General features: G+C 52.3%; 1 protein-coding gene across 1 annotated transcript in view; it reads right to left on the reverse strand.

The window, feature by feature from the left end:
- FLT4 (fms related receptor tyrosine kinase 4) overlaps positions 1-17700 on the reverse strand; it is a 59950-nt gene that overhangs the window by 21769 nt on the left and 20481 nt on the right. The window contains exons 2-10 of the mRNA XM_075056551.1: positions 16257-16353; positions 9819-10093; positions 5445-5554; positions 4405-4567; positions 4024-4163; positions 3133-3301; positions 2218-2335; positions 1429-1580; positions 512-674 (exon numbers count right to left, since the gene is read on the reverse strand). Of these exons, the coding sequence (XP_074912652.1) occupies positions 512-674; positions 1429-1580; positions 2218-2335; positions 3133-3301; positions 4024-4163; positions 4405-4567; positions 5445-5554; positions 9819-10093; positions 16257-16353 (1387 nt within the window). The remainder of the gene's footprint in view (positions 1-511; positions 675-1428; positions 1581-2217; positions 2336-3132; positions 3302-4023; positions 4164-4404; positions 4568-5444; positions 5555-9818; positions 10094-16256; positions 16354-17700) is intronic.

Below are 17700 nucleotides of genomic sequence, written 5' to 3' on the forward strand. Positions count from 1 at the left end.
TGCTTCCTTCATTACCCAGCAGAAGATGAAAGACCAAAAAAACACAGGGACCTTAGGGCAGGAATGGGGTGAGCCCCAGCTACTGTCTCAGGGTCTCACCAAGGGGCTGTGACAATCGCTCCTGCAACCTGCCTCAGTTTCCCCATTAGCACAGTGGTCAGTGGTTTTATTGCAGGTGCTGTGAGGTGTGGCTGGGCATCCTCTGCCAGATGCAGATGACCAAAGATGCAGGGGAAGCTGTGGAAGCGCTTGGTGTCTGGGGCCAGTCAGGCTGGGCAAAACTCCCACGTGGAGCACAAGTGTCTCCGGTGGGCTCCACTCTGCCTCTTTACAGGGTGAGTGGGAGTATGGTGCTCTGAGCTATCAGTTGGTGCTGTCCTCCTCTTGCAATGTTATGGCTGAGAGAACAAAAGTGAGACAGGATCTGGGATGCAGCCACAGTGCCCAAATAGCCCGTAATGTCATGCTGGTGGCCCAGTAAGATACAGGTGTTGGAAGAAATGGCACTTACAGGCTGCGTCGGGAGAACATCCGACAGGGCATCCATGGCCTCCACTGCCATTGGATCATCTCCGGCGCTGGGATGCCATAGACTGTGCAGGTGAGGGCCTGGGGGCTCCTCCGGGAGTAGATGCTCGGGGAAGAGGCTTCCTTCTCATGGATGCGTGGAGGAACTGCAAGGATCAGAGTGACAGTGTGAGTGGCCGCAGGCTCAGCTGCTGCATCCCCAGGCCAGGCACAGCCCTCCCCAGGCCCATCTAGAGAGACACTGGGCACTAAAGCACTATGGCTCTCAGGGCAGCTCCTGGGGAGCTCAGGCCTGCAAGACAGAGCAGGCTATACTTAGGCAGATTCAAGTGATGTAATTCCTCCTTCCTCTGCTGAGTGTGATGTCTGGGTGCTGCAGGGCTCAAAGCACTGTCTAGCAGCCCCCAGCACAAGGCTACAGAGCCTGCTGGAGACAAATCTCCAAGTAGCAGTTGCCCTTCCAGCACTTTTTGTGCTGGCACCTGGTTCCTGCACAACAGGGACCAGCTTCTGCCAGGGGAAAACTCCTTGGGAGCTTCAAACCCAGAGGAACTGCTTCAGCTCCAGGCTCCATGTGTGTTGCAGCTGCCCTGCACTCAAGTTCACATCCGTCAGGGTCACCCTCAGCAGCATCTCCAACTGCAGCTGGGAAATAGCCCCTGAACAAGGACGCATCCTGCCCAGAATGATGGAGCCAGGAAGAAAACTGTGCCATATTGCCCAGGCTACAGGGAACCAGCCTCGCTGTAACCAGAGCATCCCTCAGCAATGGGGGAGGAGATGATATTGATACCAACTGCTTTAGGACAGCAATGGGGACTTGGTCTTGGAGCAGCCCAAAGGCTGGGGCCATGGGCTTAGCGCTCTCCCCCCAGCCCCAGCCCTGGCCTCCTGCCTTACCATTGACGATCAACTGGAGGCTGATGTGCTTCTCCAGCCCCGCCAGCCTGTTCCGCAGAACCAGAGTGTACGTCCCAGCGTGCTGCTCCGACACATCCTTGATCTGCATTGAAGATTGAGATTGCTTGGGAATTAGCTTCCCGTCCTTGTACCTGCGGGGAGGCAGAGAGAAAATGCAGCCATGGGGAGGAAGTGTCCCACTGGCAAGCTGGGCAGGGGTTTGCTGGTCTCCACTAGAGTGCAGTCAGGGCACCCCTTGCTAGCACTGGAGACCTCTCTGGAGAGACCCCTGGGCTTTCCCAGAGTTATGGGTCTGTGCATTGTCTCGTATGGATGTGTGTGGGGTTGGGGATGTCGTAGCTCTGCCCTGAGCAGTATGCAGGTGCAAAGCTCCCAGCTCCCAGCCAGCTCTGGCAGAAGTGCAGCACAATGCGGTGCACAACCTGGCCCACTCTCTTGCTCCTCTGGGCAGCCATGATCTGCGCTGCAGGGGGATGAGAGGGGCAGCTCCTGTGGGAGCTCCACTTGGCCCCTCCAGACAGTGCAGAGCTGCCAAGCCAGGCCAGGACCTTTGCTGCTTCTCCCCCAGACCTTAACTCCTCCCGTCCCAAGCTGTGCAGCTGAGAGCAAGGGCAGGTGAGAAAAATGACCCCCATGGGTGGAAAAAAGTGACATGTGGGACAATCTTGGCCCCAGAGGGACCTAGCAAGGAGTCCAGGCTAGGCTTCCCTACTTGGCTGAGGGAAGGAGGAGAGGAGAAGGTGGCTCAGGCTAAGAAAGGTGCGTTACCACTGGAAGTCTGGTGGGGGGTAAGCCACGACTTTCACCGGCAGCTTCACAGCTTCGTCTCCTGCAGTGGCTTCTATCACCGGGCCCTTCCTCCACTCCACATTGATGAAGGGCTTTTCTGCAAGAAAAAAAAAGTGAGCGTGGAGGAGAGGAGAGCACAAAGGAACAGGCTGTCACCAAGCTCTGCTGCTCTCCACAGGGCCTGACAGCAAGAACCAAGGACAGGCGGGGTGTTGTGGCAGTGCTGTTGAAAATAACTACTTCTCTGCACGATGAAGTCAAAATAACCAAAATCCACTATTGTCTCGTCCGCCCATATGACCCCTAGCCCCTCTTCCACATCCCTGTTCCCAGCAGGGCCCCCTCTCTGGAGCAGAAATGGAGGGAGGGAGTGGGTGCCAGGCAGGACTGGGCAGGCCAGCACAGCTGCAACTCTGGCAGCTGAAGAGCTGCCTCTGCCGTGCCGCTGAGAGCCATTGGGGGTGTCGAGAGGCTGTGCTGCCTCGTGGCTTCCTGCTGTCAGGAGACAGCCGCCCAGTGCCAATGGTGCCTTGTGCACCCGCAGCTGGGTGCCTCCGCGGCCAGCCATGCCACAAGGGTGCTGCCTCTGCCACAGGGCCGTGAGACCTGTGTGTCCTGCCATCCCACTGGCATTTGGGCCAAATTGGTGTTTGCATCTCTCTCTCTTGCCATCTTGGCACCTTGCCGCATGCGATCGTGCTCCCAGTGTGGTGCTGGGGTGCAGAAGGGCTGAGGGACTGGAGGAAGGCTGGGTCTCACTAAGCAGAGTGGGATGGAGGTGCAGGAGCCCCTCCACTGAGCCTTGAGCCAAACACTGCCGAAGCAGTCTGGGGATTGCTCTGCTTGCAGCTCAGCTCTGGCTGTGGCTCTGCGATGGAGCGGAAGGCACCGTACCATGCACGATGACATCGGTGCTCTCCTCCAGCATCTGGGCGCCGTTGGTGGCAGTGCACGTGTACTTGCCCAGGTCCTGCTGGCTGACATTGTGGAGGGTCAGGATACTGGAGAGCTCCGTGTGTGTCTGTAGGGACCGGCGCTCGGGCTCCATCACTGCCCGCTGTGTCTGCGGGAGACAACAGAGAGAAGGGGATGAAAGACATCAGTGGGATGGGGCTGTGCAGACTGGCTCCTCATCTCTGTGCTTCTTGCTGCCCAGTGCTTGCCTCTCCCTGGACAGCCATCTCCACCACTGACTGCCATTCTCAGGGATGGAAAGGGAACAAGCCCTGCCTGCCTGACCACCTGAGGCTGGGGTCAGAGTTTAGCACATGTTTTGCTCTGATCTGCAGCCCAAAAACCAGGCTAGGAGCCCTATAATATGTGAAGAGAGTGATGCCCTCAGGGGATTCCCCTGTGTCACTGTTCACACAAGAGCCAGGGGCTACAACATGGGGAAAACACAGCAGGGAAGGGATGGGTTGCCCTTGCGGGCTCTTAGTAACCAGGGCTGTGTGGCTAGAATAGCTCCTTTTAAGCCAATTCTGTTTGCTCTGGATTTGCAGTGGTAGAAGTGAAGCCAGTGTTTGCCGAGGAGAGCCCCAGATCAATAACACCTCGGCAGGGAGGGTGCTTTCTGACAGGAAAAGGGGTCTTCCCTCTGTCTGCTTTCTGCTGCAGGACAGAAAAATGGGAAAGCACTCTGACCAAGATGTCCAGGGCATAGCATGGTCAGGATCATGAAGCAGAGCCATGCCAATGATGTGAAGAGGAACAATGAAGGGGCAGGAGGGGAAGACTCAGAGCGAAGTAGTTCAGTGCATGGGGAGCCGCTCTGTTTGCTGGTACCTGTTTGCCAGGGTAAGTCCACTGGAAGTGGACGCCAGAGTTGAACTCGGCCCACACTGTGCAGTTCAAGACCAGCTTCTCTCCCACCAGCAGCTCCATGGCTTTCTTGGGATACAGCTGGATGTCATACAGCTTGCTCCCTGATGCGGAAGAGGCAACAAAAAGACATTTCTGATCTATTAACTCTTTGACTCAGACTATGCAGTTAGAGGAGACTTGGATATGACCTCGTGCTGCTCGGTGTATCTCTGGCACACAGCAGAGGAGATATATGCACCATGCAGACTCTGTAGCCAGAGAGGACCATAGTAGCCCCATGAGCCACACTGATGGACTTCAGAGTCATCCAGACTGCCACCCTGCACCTTCCCAAATATTCACCTGCTATATGGATGATGAAGAAATCAGATTTGAAGACCTTCTTGTCGATGACAGTCTCACACTGGACAAACAAGAAGTCTCTGATCAAGTGTGTGGGTACTTGCACCCCCTTCTTGTTGTCCCAGAAAGTGCTTTTCCCATCAGGGTGGATGACGGAATTTTGCTGGAAAAATCAACATTTTGCCAACTGAAATAAGAGGGGAACAACATTCCCACCCCACCCCTTCCAGGCTTTACGCTGGCTAACACATTCCTTTTGTGGGAAGAAATGATGCAGCATCGTGCTGTGCTGGCCTCCTGCCCTCTCCACCCGAGGGTTTGTCATCTAGGAATCGTGGCCTCCCCTATACCCCGAGCAGCCGTATCCTGCACCACGAGTGTCTCCATCTGAAGAGTGGGCCAGAGACTTCCAGGAATGGAAACTTCTAGTGATAGCTAAGGAAACTGATGCTGATGTCCCAAACATCAGCTCCACCGGGATGAGTGCTGACCTTGGATAGTGTCCTTCCCGGGCAGGGGAAAGGCCCCTGGCCCCCAGCATGTCCCTGGAGGCCTTTGTACAATAGTAACACTCATCCTGGAAGGATGTATTTACATTGTGAAAAAAAAAAAAAAGAAAAAAAAAGGCACAAGCAAACTGATAACAGAGTTGTTTTTAGTAATCAGCCCCAGGGCTGCAGTCTCCTCCCTTGTGGGGATGCTGACCACCTAGAGGGTTTGTAGATCACAGAGACCACAGCAAACAGGGGATGCTGTGGGGAAATGGGATTAAAACAAAGTCTTGTTTTGTTTCATAGAGCTCCAGGGAAGAGAAGCAAGGTTGGCAGGAAACCCGTGGGGTCTGCCCAAGGGAACTGGACAGCACAGCTTCAACCAGCAAATAAAACAAGGAAGCCAGTGGCTTGTACTTTCCATGGAAAATGTATCCCATGCATTTTCCATTCCTGGCAGTGCCTGTCCTGCTTCCACTCAGGCAATTACAAATGCAGAACAAACGCAATACATCTCGGTCCAGAGTCTCCCACTGGCCGAGCTCTCACCGAGGTCAGTGTGACGTTAAGATCTGGGATGGACACGAGGCATGGTACCCAAGTGTTCTTCTTGCTGATGAGGAGGGTCTCTGGCTTGTTGATAAATGGCTGTTCAAAATCTGAAGAAGAGATATGAGAAGAACAACTGAACAGAGGCAAGAAAAGAACTGGGAGGAGGGGCCAACCAGAGGAAAAGGAGGCTTTCTGCCTTTCTTTAACACAGCATGAGCTTGCCAGAGGGAGTGGTGTTGAGCTGGACAGCCCTATCTGCAACGTGTGACAGTCAGAGGAGACACCTGGAGCTTGGGGATGCAAAGGGAGCAGCCAAGGTGAGTGCCTGGGCCAGCTGCCTCCTCCACACCAAACACTGTACCGGTGGAGTGGCACTTGTGTGACACTTGGACAGTGCTGGAAACGACCTCCCCTTTCCTGGCCCCCTCAAGGTCTCTGCCTGGGTTTGACCCTTTGTGAAACCGGCAGGCCTCGTCCTGGGCTCAGCGCCTGCCCAGCTGGTGACTGTGCATGGCCCCACGGCAGGGACAGTGCGCGGCTGTGCCGCCCTGGTGCAGCGGCAGGCAGCGAGACCTTCCAGGACGAGGAAGTGATCTGCAGCGGAATGGTATGCAGATGTCATCCTGCATCTATCCCGGCCAGCAGATAAACAGATGAGCTGAGCCTTCCAGGGCTGCCACCCTACTGCCTCCCAACTGCTGCAAGCACAAATATTGACAGGAAGAACAAAACCACCCAAAATTAATCAGTGAAATGACTTAGCAAGGCCAGGGACATTACACTCCATGCGGAGCTAGCACCAAGAAGCAGAGTGTCTGCAGAAGGGGCTGCCCCATCCTGCTCAGTGTGTCACCTGTGTCAAATGAGAAAAGCCCAAGCAGGGCTCCACGGTGGAAAGAGTTGATGGCAGCATATAAATGAGGTGTGTCGTGGCCCTGACCCATTGTGCCAGGCACCATCCAGACACAGAGCGCAAAGACCAACCTGATCCCAAAGAGACGGCAAGCTAACAGGGCAGCATGGACCCCATTTCTAGCTCTTTCTTCGATAGACTGGAAAGAGCTGGTGAGACCAAGATGCAAAATACACTTGTATCCCAAGCCATGGCTGGCCAGAAGGTAGGAAGGGCAAGGTTTATCTTGCAGTGCCTCACGCCAGCTGCTGCTGAGGCACCTGCTCACCTGTCTGCTTGGCAGCGCTTTTGGTTTGAGGGTTTTTCTATTCTTTGGACTCTCCCAAACAGGGCATAGAATCAACAACCACCTAGGCTGACTAAATGGGATAAAGACAAAATTGGAAAAGACAACAAATTGCGAGGCTGCTTGGTGTCCTCTGGCAGTGCCTCACTGACAGATAATTTCTTCTGTAGTATCAGCCCCTGCCTGCTCATTTCCACAGGGACACATGCCTCACAGGATGCTCTGAACAGGGACTGGTCCCCAGTATCTCTGAAGCCTGGTGTTGCCAGCATCTTTCCTCTGTAAAAGTCATGTCTCTGGAAACATCCACCCAGCATGTGGTCATGATTGGTTTTGTTCATGGAAATTGTCCCCTGGTTGAAGGGGTCTCCATAAGGAGGTGGTGGTTCCCCATCTGGGAGATGTGGGACTGCCCCAGGGACCCACTAGGGGAGATTTTATGGCTTCTGGTATGCTGGAATCAGACCAAATGATCCCAGCAGCCTTAAAAGTTACTCTTTATTCACCTGGATTGCAGCTAAACCATTGATTTCAAGGGACTGTAGCATGAGGATGTCTGTTTGTCCAACCTGAGACTCTTTCTCTCTGCTACCCAACCCCTAAAGCTGGCCATCTAAAATGACAAGTCAGAGATTAATTTATTAATGATCCCCATCTGGGGATCCTGCTGTTCAAATCACATTGGGCCTAACACAGTCCAACCCAGTGCTCCCACTGTTAAGTGCACAAGGGAATTCCTTTAATTTTTGATCTATAAAGTTGTTGCTTCAGTGACAGTCATGCTGCAAAGACCTATTCTGTGTGAAGCACTTTTTTCTACAGCTTAGGTGAAACAAGCCATGCATAGGAAAGATGTTGGTCAGCTCTTATGAAAATATGGATTGTGCAGAGAATTCTTATCTTTATTTCCTGGGGTTTTGTGCTGCCACAGGATTGCTGTCTTCTGAAATCACAGATTTGTTTCCGAGTGTCAACATGTTCCTCATTCTTCTCCCGAGCTCTCAGCACGTGAGAGGGAGGAGGCGCACAACTCCCAGAGGTGAGAGACTATGAGGTCCCCTCCAAGCTCAGATGGCAGCCAAGAACTAACTGATTTACTGGGCTGGTCCTGCTGCCAATGAGCTTGTGATTCATGCACTAACTCCCCTCTCTGACCACATCACATATTTTCTATAAGGCTGTCTTAATGGGTCGGATGGGAATAATTTAGCATCTTCTTCATTAATATATGCTTAGCTTTATGAGATGGGGGCTGTATATATCCTATTCTACCCTGATGAGGCATTCTGCGTGTTTACAGTGCTATCTGTAGCAGTAATAAAATACACACCTAACCAGACACATGGGAAATGAGACAGATGGGTGGAGAGTTTGTTTGAGAACTGAGCTGCAGGTAAAATATGGAAGAACCCATTTTTCCAGCCAAGCACAGATATTTCGTTCCTGGCAATTCCACCAAGCTCTTAACAGGAGAAATGAGGTTGATGGATAAACCTGTGGTCTGATCATGCTGTCTCCAAACATCCCCGACACTTACATCAGCCCTTCCAAGCTCTCCAGGGACAGTTTCACATTGCAGCCCAGTTCAGCAGGAACAGGCAGGGCTTTATCTGGATGTTCTGCAATGGCTGCAGTTACTGTATGCCTGGGTTTTCCTGACATGTACCTTCTCTGCCTGAAAGCCTGTCCTGTCTGGAAAGGCAGATTCTGAGGTTTCCCGGATGCTTGATAGCCATAACAGGGCACAGCCTGATCAGAATGAGTATGAACATGTGCTGTGTAGTCATGTGCACAGCAACGCTGTGAGGTGTTGGCTGGATCTGTTGCACACACGCTGTCCACAGGCACTGTGAGTCCCATGGGCCCTGACAGTGTGGGATTTATTGCCCCTAAGCTACACCGCACGTGCACAGTTGCTGCTCTCTGGTAAACAGGAGAGCCATTACTGAGCTTCAGATGAGGCTGGAGGTGATAGAAGGTGGACGAGGGGGCAAAGTGGCATTTGCTGGATCACAAGAAAAATCAGGCTCTCACAAAAGCGCTACCTGCATGTAAGCTTGTTAGGTTGTACTTATTTTCAGCGTGTGTAAGAAGCTCTCTGCCTCCATCCTGACACAACACTCTAGAGTATCTGAACACCCCTGTCCAACTCACAGGTGTCCCCTTGCAACATGTCTGGGATCTAGGGAACCTCTGTCCTGTTCTAGGATGGTCAGCAGAGCCTGTGAGGAGGCAATTGCCCAAACAGACCTCAGTTCCTCTCCAGCAGCTGCCCAGCTTTCCTGATTTGCCCCTGCATTTTTCTCTGCATAGCTGCAGAGGCAAATTTGGCTTTGCTCTGGGACTTCTGAAAAATGCATCTTGTATGTCATGACCTGCCTGGCTTATGACAACTGCACCAACTAATAAATGGGGGCGGAAAGAGAAATAGCTCAGCCAACTGTTTCCAGGGGACAGTGCTCGTTTATCTTGCTGGAGTGTACTGCAAGCAGTGGGGGAGACAGCGGAGGAGGAGCCCCTGGGGCATGAAGAAGCTGAGTATTGGCCCCGCAGCCACTTGCTGAGCTGAGGTTCCAGCTCCAAGCCTGGTGGACAGCCCTCCTCCTCCAAAACACATCTCATAACCCTGCCTGCACAGGCAGCCCCTGTGCAGTGTGGAGAGGAGCATCTGGGTCTGCCACCATGGAGCAGCTCCAGGGCCATCAAGCCCAGGGAAAGGAGAAGGCTGCACACAGCAGGTTTGTACCACTCCTTCTCTCCTTCTCTGTCTCAGCTTTACGGAACATTATCATCCCTAGCCACTAGCATCTCGGAGAGCCCCCAGCTGCCCAGAAGCTAACTCTTGTGCTTTTTTTAGCAGTGGAGCGTCTCTGAGGCCCAGTTCTCACTCCTTAAATTCCTGCATTCCAGCCTGGCTGGAGCGATGCCCCCGGGCCAGGACGTAATTGAATCCTAGGCACTGCCGCCATCCCCCAGAAATGGACGGATATTGGTTCCCTCGAAGTGCAGGGAGCCAGCCCTTGGCCCCCTCCCTGAGTCTGCGGCACCCACACTCTGCCCTGGGAGGCTGGGAGGCACATCAGGCTTTTTAATCTTTCTGATATTATGCTGGTGCATAGGCTGCCCCTGAGCTCCCCCAGCCTGAAGGTGCACACCGCCGGATGGCTCTTACCTCTTACAAACACGTAGGTGCTGACTGCTGTGGTGCCCTCAATTTTGGCATCAATGTACTTGTAGTAGCAGCGGTAGTAACCTGTGTCATTTGCCTGGGTCTCTGTCAGCACCAGGACTTTGCAATAAGGCTTCGTGCCAGTCCCCTCGCAGTCTTCTTCTCGGATTGCCCGGCCGCTGCTGGGGGCTGCTGAGGCCACCAACTCGGTCTCCTTCTCCTTCCCGGCAGGATCCACCTTGCCCCCAGGCCACGACCACTCCAAGGGGTGCTGGCCTCTAGACATGGGCAAAGAGGAGAGTTAGCTTTGAGCTGAGCAGGGTGAATGTGGTGGGGATTTAACTGCCCTGTGTGACTGCGCACATCTGCACAGGGCCCAGCCAGCCACCACTCTCAGGCTGCAGCATGGATGAATGTCCATCCTCCAAGGAGAAAAAACAAGTGTGAAGAAATGGCAAGCAGCTTCACTAATCGCCGGACAAGCAGAGGCTCGTCCCCTTCCCCAGGCCACAACTCTGGCCATGCTAAGCTGTAAGATATCAGCCCACTCACAAGCAGGTCTCCCCCTGTCATAACTTTGTCTTACTGGTATTGATGCCAGGACAGGGAGCCACATAGGGCCCTGAGGGAAAGGCTCCATTTATTCTCTATTCCCTCTCATTATTAAAAGGGTCCAGAGGGTCCAGAGCTATTAAGAAAACACACGGATGTGATGAGTTCTCTTGGCTCAGTGTAGCTGCTGGCTGGGGCTCATGGTGTGATGAATGGAGTGGGAAGGAGAATGAGGGAAAGAGAGCAGACTGGAAAGAAAATGAGAAAGAGAAAAGCAGGAGGGAGTCAGGGATAAAAGACAGCAAGGAGAAAACAAGGGGATGCTCAGCCGACGGCCTTCTGTCCAGCTGCCAGCTGTTTCCCTCCCTGCTGCTGTGAGGGGGTTCCCTTGCTCTGCACAGCACCCTGCAGCCCCTTCAACCCCTCACATGCTCCCCCAGCTGGCCTGGGGCTGCTGCCCCTTCCCACCTCTGCAGAGACGCTGAGCTACAGACACCTCTCCAATGGCATGACTGCAGAGCCTGTTCACCAGTGGCCCAAAGACAAACGGAAAAGTCCAGGAACTGCAAGAAACCCCAGACAGAGCATGCACGTGTGTATTTATATATAGCTGAGGATCTCCGGAGCAGGAGGTTTGCGTATGCACATGTACGCACTCATGTGCACCACCATAGCTTGCTATAACTGCACTTGTTTACTACAAACAAAACAAGCTTTTATTCCATGCTGGAAGTTTCCTTCTGCAAAATCAGAGCCCCTTTCAGAGGAAGACCTAGTCCCCACTTGAAAGTTTGCCAGTGTAGCTGAAAGTCACTTAAGAATGTGCAAAAAAAAAGAAATGGGAAAAAAGAAGACATCACAAGAGACAGCTGTGGGGGTAAAAATGGCCTTTTGCCAGCACCATTTGCTCTATTAGGGGAAACTGGGTTCATCTATTATGCAAGTTTGGAATAGGCATGTTGGCACATGCAGCTCCTCTGCCAGGACCCTGCCAGGGCAGCTCTGCAGACAGATGCTTTTAAGCGCAGCCAGACTGTGACCGTCACCAATAGCTGGATCCAGACAGCCAGGGACAGCGAGGAGGAAGCGAGATAAGGTGCCATCGGAGGGCACAATGGCTCAGATGCAATGAGGACAGGATTTCTGTCCAAGCGTGGGGGAAAGACATGCCCCTTTGTGTTTGTCTTCAGAAGCTGATTTATCTTCCTGCAGACTTTGCTCTCTTCCAGCTCCTGCTGCCCGGCTCACCACAGATGAGTTCAGAGACAGTGTGCTGCACTCTCCCTGGGTCACCAGGCACAAGGCTCTGGAGGCAGTGACGTGCCCTTGGGGACAGCCACGCAGCCCCTCTGACCCAGCTTAAACTTCTGCATTCACTAAAAATGCCATCAGTGCCTGAGGCAAGACTGGAAGTCCTGCTCCAGCGGCTTCTGTCCATGAATCACAGGCAGGCTTTTCCAAAGTATCAGAGTCTTACAAACGCTTCAGTAAAAATAAGACTCATGAATTTTGAGTTTTTCCCATCCTATGCACGCACAGGGAAATTAACAGTAAATCTGATCACCAAACCAGTAACACTCAGTGGCCTCTGCTATGCCCATTGCTGCTGTGCCCATGGGCCCGCTGCACCGGGCGCAGACCATGGGGATGGCCCCGCTCTCAACCCAGAACCGAGAGCTTCAGACCCTGACTGTGCAAAGGAGCCCCAAAGCCCTTTGCATTTGCTCAGGCATTTTTGGCGCTCCATGTGGAGCAGGGTAATTGTACAAGGCTCCAGTGTTTCCGCTTTCTGTTTGTTTACCCACTGGGATTTTCACGCATTATCAGATCCACTTGTTTTATTAACCATCAAGGCTAGCAGTAGCTGAATGACACTTATTTATATAAACAAGGATGGGCCAGTACAAACAGACCTGCTGACCAGCCCGCGGGCAACTCTAAACTAAGGCATTCCTTGCATCATGTGCTGCTCAACCAGATTCAGTGGGGACACAGAAGGTGTAGGCATTTGTGTGAGTCCAAGTTAGCATTGCTGGTGTGTTAAGAGGACCAGAAGAAGGCACAGATGAGGGCAAGCCAGGCTCACTTGGATTTATTTCTGAATCTACCCTCTGCATTCGGGGAAAGGTCCAGGCAGCAATTTTGGATGGTTCCCTCCCTCTTATCTGTCACCTTCAAAGATTTGTTCCCAAGTTGTTTTCTTTCAGCTGTGATAATGTGCCTCTGGGCGATGAAGCCTGCTGATGCCAGCTGGAAACAGATGCACTGTAGGCTTCTCCACAGCTGTTTTCCTAAATCTTTTCAGGACAGATGCTCTTCAAGGGAGACGTTGCAATTGGCACCACTTTTCTTCAATCCTCTTTGAAGCTCCCAAGCGTGGTATGATGGGCAAAGCTGGCTGTGGCTTTGTGGCTTAGCTGGGATAAGACAGATCCCTCCTCAGCACCACAGAGGATGTTCACAGCAGTCACCCACGTGTAGGAAAGAGCAGCAGGTGTTGTGTGTCCGGAGCAGTCATGGTGGGGCATTGTCTTATCCTCAGGCTCCTTCAGCCCTGCCACAGCACTCATTTCCTCCACGGGAGCCAAGAGGGCTCCGGGGTCAACTACTGCCTCTCTGCCAGGGTAGGGTTTGTGCATCTGCAAGCATCTGCAAGTCAGCTCTATTAACAAGCCACTGGGCAGCAAAGGACAACCTTGCCCTTCGTTTTCTAAATACCACGGCTGAGTGATGCTCCCTCTCTACCTGAGTGCCCAGGATCTGTGGGATGGGACGGCACAGCCAGGGCCAAGTCGATCCCTCCGGAGGTTTCTGCTGTTGTGCAGCCGGCTCCTGTGGGCTCTGCTCCAATATTCATGAGCCGGAACAGTACAAGCTCTCCACTTTCCCCCAGCTCAGGCTGCCAAGGGCATGAATGCAGAGATTCACAATATTCTTTCCTTCCTTCTCGGGCTGGGAGCTAATAAAAGATGCACTGTCCATATGGGCATCAGCCCCTTTGCCCTGCTCTGCCACATGCTTAGATCAAAACATCACTGGGGCTCTCTGCCAGCCCTGGCATGATCTGTATTTTGGGGAATGCTCCTACACTGGTCCTCTGCTGTCTGGACCTCTCAAGGGTGCATTGTACTGGGTGACAAGGGAACGTGCCTGTGTGTGATGCCATTTGCAAAAGCAGAGCTCCAGCACCTGGTGGCTCCTTGCAGGTGTGCTCTGTCTTTGGGTGTCTGTTAAGCTTGCCCAGCTCCAGAGGCATCACTTATCTCATGGCCTGGCAGGACTCTGGTCACCAGTGAGGCTAGGCAGGCTGCGGAGCAGGATGGGGGCTGCAGAGCTGCGGCTGTGTGAGATCCAGGACGCTGCAAGGGAGCCTGAGAGTACAGTTGGCTGCGGGACTCTCACGCTCAGTGGGTGAAGCTTGAAAGGTCTCCAGGGAGTCTCATGTGGGGGGTTTTGAGCTCAACTTTCTGCTGCAGCACTGCTTCAAGCAGGCCCGTACTCCTGGCTCCAGGGCAGCTCGAAGAGCAGCCAGAGGACATTGTTCTCAAGGGAAGACCAGGGTCAAACTGAAGCCACCTCCAGCACGATGCTCAGCAGGAAATCCCTGGATCCTGGATTTGATTTTGTATTTGTTTCTGCCCTACCCTGCCCCACCACCCTCTCCTTTGCCTGTTCTCTTGGTGGTCTGCATGTTTTTCCCTTCAGCTCCCATTAACACAAGCCAGGTCTTCCCAGGGTGGGCCATGGTCCAGAGGAGAGGTTGGAGAAGCAGCTGGGTGTAATTAGAGATCCAGGGACCAGGAAAGATTTACTTTTCATTCAAACGAAGTAATAGTGTCCCACAGTCAAAATCCTTTCCTCAAGACATTAGACAAACACAGGCTTGAGAGCTCAGAGGGAGAAGGGGAACTTCTGAGCTATGCAGGAGATGCTGAGTCTTATCTACCTGTGGATGGTGCGAAGGACACTGCACAGCCCCTGAGGAGCACATCTTGGGACTGCAGCTTGCAGAGGCAGGGGGCAGCCAGGGAGCAACATGGGCAGAGGGTACATGGCTTTTAGTACTGTTTGCAGATGGCCCTGCTGCTCTTCGGCTGGCCAGTTCAGGCCTGCACAACACCTGGGAGCCAAGGGTAGGGATGTTCCTTATCTCAGCTGTGTCCATGCCAGCATGCTGTATGGATGCCGCCCTAGTGAGCCTGAAAGATGAGCTTTGGCACTGCAGCAGGAAACAGGGAGCTTGCTGCCACCTGGAGAGACTGTAGCTTGTATGATGCTCCCTGCAAGGGCAGGCCATGCAGAGTCTGCACTGAAAATGAGATTATTTTTTTTCTACTTCATGTGATTTTCCTTCATATTAATCGATACCTAATAAGGAAAGGGCAACCTTGTCTGCAGTCTAGGAGGGTTACCCAAAAAGAAAGGCTTTCCGCTTCATGGTGCTAAGCAGGTATGTTCATGCTTGACTGCAGAAGACACTTTCTTTAACCACACCTCTAACTTCAGTATGTTCTTTAGCCTTGGCTCAATCTGCAAGCAACACGGTCTTGAAACCACCTTCTGTGTCCCTCCCTGGGCCACTGCTGAGAAAGGGTCTGGCCTGATTATAAGCTCATTCAGAATAATCTTACTGAATCTCCCCTCTTCCAAGGTTTTAACAGAGAGTATCAGCTCCCACAGCCCTCAGTGGAGAGAATTACCACAGCAGAGCACTGGAGTCCCCAGACTCCCTACTCCTCCTCTATGCCCCCCAACAGCAGCTATATGGCTGACCACAGTCCTCCAACTCACACATTTCCTACAACCTAGCACACACCACGGCTCCTCAGGTCACCATATGAACAAGCTCACAACTGCTTAGCTTCCCAGACCGAGTGAAATCAGTTCAGTATGGCCATCAAGAACCTTTCCTCTATCTCTCTCCCCTGGCTATGAACTGATTCACAAAGTAAAGCAATGCCATCTGTTCCAGGAAAAGTTAAATATGTTTGTGACAAGACATGAACACAATGCCAGCCAAGTGTTTGCAGTAATTGCTCCATGGTTATATATAACACTGAGAAACACCCATTTGAGGCCCACGCTGAATTTATACCCCCATTGGGCCCTAGCATTCAGATCCCCAGCATGGATCTGCTTTCAGCTGCTGAAGGGAAACTCCAGCTTTGTCAGGAAAATAGACCTTGGTCAATTCTCCCACTTGTTTTTTCTTTCCAAGATAGGGGGTAGTCCTGAAAACGTACAGCCAACTGTCCCAGCATGGGATAAATCAGTTCAGGCACATCACCTTCTCAGAGCCACAGTCTCCAAAACGACCACAGATTCTCCAGCTCCTCTCACAGATTTACTCACCTGCCCTGGCCAGGGCTTCTCTTCACCCCCATGTGTATAAGGCAGAGCATTAAATCCCAGCTTCCTAGAAAAGCTGGAAGCCTCTCACAGCCACCAGTAAGTGGAGCCTTGCCTTCTCCCATGGATATTTCTCAACATCCCCCAAAATGACCTGCCAGATTTAGAAACCAGAACTACAACCCTAGCAGCCCCTGATGAGGTGAGAATAAGCAACGTCAGAGAAAGACAAGGAGAGTTAGGAAGGCCAATTTCCCTAAAGAGCTTACAAGGAAGCTATCAGATCACGCAAATGTTTCTCTGTCTTCTGCCTGCAAGACTACAGCAGAGGTTATCACCATCTCCTCTGAGACATCTTCAGCTTCTTTTTCAATTATTAGATGAATTTATACTTGGTGAATGTGGAAGCTTTCTAGTCAGCCGTGCTAATTTGCAGGTGTATTGCAGCCAAGGTGTCCCTTGTGGGCTCTCCTTGCCTGGTCCTCCAACGCTTATGAAGTAAGAGCAGTCTAAGCAGAGCCACGCTTGCTTGCGCCTTACCTGCAGGTGATGGTCAGCGTATCCTTGGCGCTGATGACGTGTTCCTCCTCAGTGATGCTAAGAGTAGGGGGGGTCATAGAATAGCTGCTCACCAGATCTGTGGAGAGAAAGGAGAGAGGGGACGATGCAGACATCTGCTAGTCTGAACCCACTGCTGTGGGCAGCAGCTAACTTGGCATCACCAGCCCAGAGAGGGGCAAAGCCTCCTGAAGGAAACATCTCACAGGAGTTTGCTCCTACAAGATAGTTTAATGCTGGCTCACTGGGACACAAGTGGTTCATTTGCAGCCCTCCTGGCTCCAGGGAGCCGCTCTTCAGCAACAGCTCTAGGGCTGGGGCCAGACAGCCCCTGGGCTCAGACAGACAGACTAGCATAGATGAGGGCCAGAAAAAGAACGGAAGACCAGAAATCAGGGAATCCAGGTGTGGCCATTCCTCACTAGGTGACTGAGATTGAGCTTACTTGGACTAGGGCTCTGAAGTGATCTTATCTGCTAACTGGAAGGAGTCTGGCAGGAGATTCTTCTATACACATGTAATTTTCTGCAATCAGAGGGACAAATCAGGGCTGCCCAGATACTACAAATGCAAAACTCTTGTGTTTGTACAGAGATGCTCCTAGGAGCCAGCAGGCATTCACTGAATGCCTTTCTCCTGCCGGGCACTCTCAGGTACAGGCAGTCACCTGAACAGGACCAAACCTCTGGGGATTACAGCAGCCCCCTTCCCTGCACCACAGCTGGACAGGCATTCCAGGAATGAAATTATCCAGGCTCAAGGACGGGCAGTTAAACATTATCACGCATTTCTCCCAGCTTTCATCTGGGAGAGTCCCACTTCTCATGTGCTTGCATCTCCAGCATGCCAGACACACACCCTAAGCGAGCTCCTTATGGACAAAACATCTCGAAGTACCGGTTAACCTCAGAGACGTACCCGTTGTTTTTCATTAGCATGGTGTTGCTGACTGTCATTACTTCTGATCTTTATCGTAAAACTCCAGCTTCTGGAGATGTGAGATAATTAAAAAAAAAAGTCTTGGTGACTGCAAAAACAAGCAAGCAAACTAACCAGAAATAGAAGGAAAAAAAAAAAAGTTGCGAAATGTGAAGCTGTGACTCAGGTAGATGCTAAATGCTAAGGAAGAAAAGAATGCAAAAATATGTTGCTAGTTCAATTTTCTACAGAAACGCAACGTTTTTGCAATGGCGTTCCATGCATGCCTGTCTCCTTCCCTCGTAACATTCAAACCCATGTATCGGAGAGATCTGGCAGGGAGGGACAAGACTCAAGGACATGGTGTTTCCATGGGTTTCACAAGCAGCAGGAATGCCGTATGATGCCTCTCCTCCAAAACCATGGCCTAAGGACCGCGGGCCTTGGAAGCCCTGTGGCAGAGCCAAGTGATTAATGTTTCTCTATGGGGAAACCTGCCCCAGGAGAC

This window comes from Buteo buteo, chromosome 24 (genome assembly GCF_964188355.1).
Source record: "Buteo buteo chromosome 24, bButBut1.hap1.1, whole genome shotgun sequence".
In the NCBI taxonomy this organism is placed as follows: Eukaryota; Metazoa; Chordata; class Aves; order Accipitriformes; family Accipitridae; genus Buteo; species Buteo buteo.